Source organism: Triticum dicoccoides, chromosome 5B (genome assembly GCF_002162155.2).
Source record: "Triticum dicoccoides isolate Atlit2015 ecotype Zavitan chromosome 5B, WEW_v2.0, whole genome shotgun sequence".
In the NCBI taxonomy this organism is placed as follows: Eukaryota; Viridiplantae; Streptophyta; class Magnoliopsida; order Poales; family Poaceae; genus Triticum; species Triticum dicoccoides.
The window spans coordinates 699,743,189-699,749,339 of NC_041389.1; the positions used below are offsets into that span (position 1 = coordinate 699,743,189).

Consider the following 6,151-nt stretch of genomic DNA (forward strand, 5'->3'; position numbering starts at 1 on the left):
TTCCCTCTACAGCCCATGAGGCCCTCCGGGAGAGGTGGCCCCTCCCGGTGGACGCCCGGAACCCCTCCGGTGGCCCCTGTACAATACCGTTATGCCCCTGAACTTTTCCGGTGACCGTATGACAACTTCCCATATATAAATCTTCACCTCCGGACCATTCCGGAACTCCTCGTGACGTCGAGATCTCATCCGGGACTCCGAACAACATTCGGTAATCACATACAAGTCTTCCTAATAACCCTAGCGTCATCGAACCTTAAGTGTGTAGACCCTACGGGTTCGGGAATCACGCAGACATGACCGAGACAGCTCTCCGGCCAATAACCAACAGCGAGATCTGGATACCCATATTGGCACCCACATGTTCCACGATGATCTCATCGGATGAACCACGATGTCGAGGATTCAAGTAATTCCGTAAACAATTCCCTTTATCAATCGGTACGTTACTTGCCCGAGATTCGATCGTCCGTATCCCAATACCTCATTCAATCTCGTTACCGGCAAGTCACTTTATTCGTTACATAATGCATGATCCCGTGACTAACCACTTAGTCACATTGAGCTTATTATGATGATGCATTACCGAGTGGGCCCAGAGATACCTCTCCGTCATACGAAGTGACAAATCCCAGTCTCGATTCGTGCCAACCCAACAGACACTTTCGGAGATACCTGTAGTGCACCTTTATAGTCACCCAGTTACGTTGTGACGTTTGGTACACCCAAAGCACTCCTACGGTATCCGGGAGTTACACAATCTCATGGTCTAAGGAACTGATACTTGACATTTAGAAAAGCTTTAGCAAACGAACTACACGTTCTTGTGTTGTGCTTAGTGTTGGGTCTTGTCCATCACATCATTCTCCTAATGATATGATCCCGTTATTAATGACATCCAATGTCCATAGTCAGGAAACCATGACCATCTGTTGATCAACGAGGTAGTCAACTAGAGGCTCACTAGGGACATGTTATGGTCTATGTATTCACACATGTATCACGGTTTCCAGTTAATACAATTATAGCATGAATAATAGACAATTATCATGAACAAGGAAATATAATAATAATAATAATAATAATCATCTCCTTTCGAGCCCATGCAAACAAAGACCACCTAGAAGGGACCCTCGTGACAAGCGCGATGGTCGCAGCCGCCCACGGCGCAGAGCACGGCGGCCACGTGGCTGTAGACCACCACCAGGTCGGGTGCTTCCAGCTCCCTCCGGCGGCCCGTTATGGGGTCCCAGACGACGAGCGCCATGGGTATCTGATTCACATCATCCCCAAGAAGGACGCGGCCATGGCGGCAGTCCAGCGGAGAGTAGTCGCGTTCGTGGTACGGAATGCGCGCGCCAAATTTCGTGGTGGAGGTGAGGTGTGGGACGGGGCCTTGATCCTCCCAGCTCTCCAGCCAGGTGTGAAGGAAGCCCAGCATGGGGGGAGCTCCATCGTGGTCGTGGTTGTTGGGGAACGTAGTAATTTCAAAAAAATTCCTACGCACACGCAAGATCATCGTGATGGCATAGCAACGAGAGGGGAGAGTGTTCGTCCACGTACCCTCGTAGACCGTAAGCGGAAGCGTTATGACAACGCGGTTGATGTAGTCGTACGTCTTCACGATCCGACCGATCCAAGCACCGAACGTACGGCACCTCCGAGTTCAGCACACGTTCAGCTCGATGACGATCCCCGGGCTCCGATCCAGCAAAGCTTCGGGGATGAGTTCCGTCAGCACGACAGCGTGGTGACGATGATGATGCTCTACCGGCGCAGGGCTTCGCCTAAACTCCGCGACGATATGACCGAGGTGGAATATGGTGGAGGGGGGCACCGCACACGGCTAAGGAACGATCCGTAGATCAACTTGTGTCCCTATGGGGTGCCCCCTGCCCCCGTATATAAAGGATGGAGGGGGGAGGCCGGCCGGCCCTTGTTGGGCGCGCCAGGAGGAGGAGTCCTCCTAGTAGGAGTAGGACTCCTCCTTTCCTACTCCTACTAGGAGGGGAAGGAAGGGGGAGAGGAGGGGAAGGAAAGAGGGGGGCGCCCCCCCTCCTAGTCCAATTCGGACCAGAGGGAGAGGGGGCGCGCGGCCCTTCCTGGCCGCCCCTCTCTCTTCCCACCAAGGCCCATGTGGCCCATTAACTCTCCGGGAGGGGTTCCGGTAACCCTCTGGCACTCCGGTTTTCTCCGAAATCATCCGGAACACTTCCGGTGTCCGAATATAGTCGTCCAATATATCAATCTTTATGTCTCGACCATTTCGAGACTCCTCGTCATGTCCGTGATCACATCCGGGACTCCGAACAAACTTTGGTACATCAAAACTTGTAAACTCATAAAACTGTCATCGTAACGTTAAGCGTGCGGACCCTACGGGTTCGAGAACTATGTAGACATGACCTAGAACTATTCTCGGTCAATAACCAATAGCGGAACCTGGATGCCCATATTGGTTCCTACATATTCTACGAAGATCTTTATCGGTCAACCGTATAACAACATACGTTGTTCCCGTTGTCATCGGTATGTTACTTGCCCGAGATTTGATCGTCGGTATCCAATACCTAGTTCAATCTCGTTACCGGAAAGTCTCTTTACTCGTTCTGTAACACATCATCTTATAACTAACTCATTAATTACAATGCTTGCAAGGCTTAGGTGATGAGTATTACCGAGAGGGCCCAGAGATACCTCTCCGACAATCGGAGTGACAAAACCTAATCTCCAATTATGCCAACCCAACATGTACCTTCGGAAACACCTGTAGAGCACCTTTATAATCAGCCAATTACGTTGTGACGTTTGGTAGCACACAAAGTGTTCTTCCGGTAAACGGGAGTTGCACAATCTCATAGTTGCAGGAACTTTGTATAAGTCTTGAAGAAAGCAATAGCAACATACTAAACGATCAAGTGCTAGGCTAACGGAATGGGTCATGTCAATCACATCATTCTCCTAATGATGTGATCGCATTAATCAAATGACAACTCTTTTGTCCATGGCTAGGAAACTTAACCATCTTTGATTCACGAGCTAGTCAAGTAGAGGCATACTAGTGACACTATGTTTGTCTATGTATTCACACATGTATCATGTTTCCGGTTAATACAATTCTAGCATGAATAATAAACATTTATCATGAAATAAGGAAATAAATAATAACTTTATTATTGCCTCTAGGGCATATTTCCTTCAGTCTCCCACTTGCATTAGAGTCTAGCATGAATAATAAACATTTATCATGAAAACCCAGATTCGTTATCATAGATATCTTCGCAGCCACAATGGGGTAGGTTCATACATCTAGGTCGTGGTATAAAGGATTAAGGAGTATGGTAGCACATGACATGTTCGAGATCGCTCAGTTAAGTACTCCACATGGCATCGATGGACAGGATGATCGCAAGTGCAGTCAAGATGACATGAATGTGTGTGTGCACCGCGCTTGCTGTAAGCATGGGCCCTTCTCGTCTGATGATCTTTGCCCATCTCCCGTTCAAAAAAAGAACTAAAAAATGATTTCTACCTATCTTAACAAGCATCTGTGGAAGTCAATTTCGCCATGGGGAGTAATTGGAGTACCTGCGTAGAGAAGGTGGTTGTAGTATGAGCCTGAAATTTGAAGAGCATCATCGGTGAGGGAAGTTGGCGCACGACGCCGTCGTGATGAGGGAGGACCGCTGGTAGGGGAGTACGGCCGGCTGGGGGAGTTGACAGGAAGGATCTCGGCTCCAGCTCTGTCCACCTCGACCGGTCGAATCCGGTGCTGCCACTGCTCCGACAAGAGTGGTGGAGCGGCCTTGATTTGTATCCGTGCCCAGGTGCCCTAATTGACTTCATCCCTGCCCTTGGCACAAGTGTGACCGGCCGCGGCGGCCGCCGCCGCCACTCCTATGGAGGCGTGGAAACCCTTACAGGAAGGCGACTGAACGAGCGGACGGCTTGAGGAGCGGGCAGCTGGGATCAGGGGAAGGGTTATGTTTTTTTTTTCCTTGACGCACCAAACTGGGTTTGAGAAAAAAGAAAAAAAAAGGGAACATAAGGAACGACGACGTGGCTGGGGAACGATGCCCGGAGGGAGAGTTCGACGAAAGGGAGCGACGTAAGAGGGGAGAGGAAACTTTACGTTTCTTTTAGATAGTAGAGAAAACAAATACACCTTATATAAAGAAATGAAGGGAGTATATGACCTTGCATTGTTATTGCTACGTCAAAATATTTTATTAGAAACTTTGAGGAAACATATAAACTAATCAGTTAATTGTATAGGAGCAGACAAGCCAAATCAGTGAGTAAATTGGCCGACGGCGACAGCGACGGCGATGCGTCCCGCCGCGGTCCTATATAAACCGCTAGCTTATTACTGTAGTAGATAGCAGCATGCTCACCCGGCCGGCCGAGACGACATTAGCTACAAGAGAAGAGGTCGCTGGCTGAGGGGAAGATGGCGGCGCACGTGCTGGCCTTCCCGTGGCCGTTGCAAGGCCACATCAACCCCATGCTCCACCTCGCCTCCGCCCTCCTCGACGCCGGCCTCCGCGTCACCTTCCTCCACACGGAGCACAACCTCCGGCGCTTCACCCGAGTGCCGCCTCATCACCCGCGCCTCCGCCTGGTGTCCATCCCCGACGGCCTCCCCGACCACCATCCCCGCTCCGTGGGCGGCCTCATGGAGCCCGTGGAGTCCATGCGCACGGCGGGCAGCGCAGCGTACCGCGCCCTGCTGCTACGGATGGTGGACTCGGACGACGACGACGCGGTGACGTGCGTCATCACCGACGGCGTGATGCCATTCGCCGTCAGCGTCGCCGAGGAGCTCGGCGTCCTGGCGCTCGCGTTCCGCACGGAGAGCGCGTGCGGTTTCCTCGCGTATCTGTCCGTGCCCAGGCTCCTCGAGCTCGGCGAGACGCCCGTCCCTTCCGACGAGCAGGTGCGCGGCGTCCCCGGGATGGAGGGGTTCCTACGCCGCCGAGACCTTCCGCGTGTGGTGCCACTGCCACCCGGACCTGGAAACGGCGACCCCGTTCCCGTGCTGCTGACCATCGCCGACACCGCCGCTCGCTGCGGCGAGTCAAGGGCGCTGATACTCAACACCGCCGCGTCCATGGAGGGCCCGGCGCTCTCGCGGATCGCGCCGCACATGCGCGACGTCTTTGCCGTCGGCCCCCTCCACGCCAGGCCAGCCGCCAGACACGCCGCAGAACACGTGAGCAGCGACGACATGAGCTTGTCGGCGTGGCTGGACGGCCACGAGGACCGGTCGGTGGTGTACGTGAACCTAGGGAGCCTCACGATCGTCTCCGGCGAGCAGCTGGCCGAGTTCCTGCACGGCCTCGTGGCCGCCGGCTACGCCTTCCTGGGCGTGTTCCGGCAGGACATGCTCCACCAAATGACTGGCGCTAGCAAGTCTTCCGTGGCCCTGCGGGAAGCGGTGGAGGCGGTGGCAGCAGCCGGCAGCGAGAGGGCGCTGGTGGTGGAGTGGGCGCTGCAGCGGGACGCGCACCACGTGCTGCGGCACCGCGCGGTGGGGTGCTTCCTGACGCACGGCGGGTGGAACTCGACGCTGGAGGCCGCCGTGGAGGGCGTGCCGGCGGTGTGCTGGCCCTTCTTCGCCGACCAGCAGACCAACAGCCGCTTCGTGGGGGCCGTGTGGAGGACGGGGCTGGACATGAAGGACGTGTGCCAAAGGGCCGTGGTGGAGAGGATGGTGAGGGAGGCCATGGAGTCCCCTCAGATCCGGGCGTCGGCCCAGTCCATGTCACGGCAGCTCAGGCTGGACGTCGCCGAGGGGGGCTCCTTGTCGTCCGAGTTGGAGCGGCTCGTCCGCCTCATCACCGAGCTCAGCCTCAGCGCCGTGAAAATTCCATCGCCTGCTCATTTGCTGTAATAAGAGGTGGTGCATGTGCATGCAGCCACCAGTACTGTCTTTTTTTTCAATCTTTTGAAGTTCGAGCACCAGTACTGTGGTGTGTATTTGATGTTGTGTGCTGCTAGTATAATTTGCAATTGCAGGACTGTTGAGTGGATGATCTGGTATTGTTGTAATCTGTTCTTTCTAAAGATGTGAGGCCATCATCTTTATTGTGTTGAAAATAATCAACACATTAATAAATCTATGGTATTATGTTTATTAGTATTTATATTA

The 6,151-nt window shown here is 53.5% G+C and overlaps 1 protein-coding gene across 1 annotated transcript; it reads left to right on the forward strand.

Moving 5' to 3' along the window:
* The first annotated feature begins 4,450 nt into the window (after positions 1–4,450).
* Positions 4,451–5,893, forward strand: LOC119310591 (7-deoxyloganetic acid glucosyltransferase-like). The gene has a single exon (XM_037586284.1). It carries the CDS (start codon positions 4,451–4,453, stop codon positions 5,891–5,893), a length of 1,443 nt encoding a protein of 480 aa, XP_037442181.1.
* The last annotated feature ends 258 nt before the right edge of the window (positions 5,894–6,151 follow it).

Excerpts from the sequence above, each read along its gene's own strand:
- LOC119310591 (XM_037586284.1), top strand. The coding sequence starts at position 4,451 with ATGGCGGCGCACGTGCTGGCCTTCCCGTGGCCGTTGCAAGGCCACATC.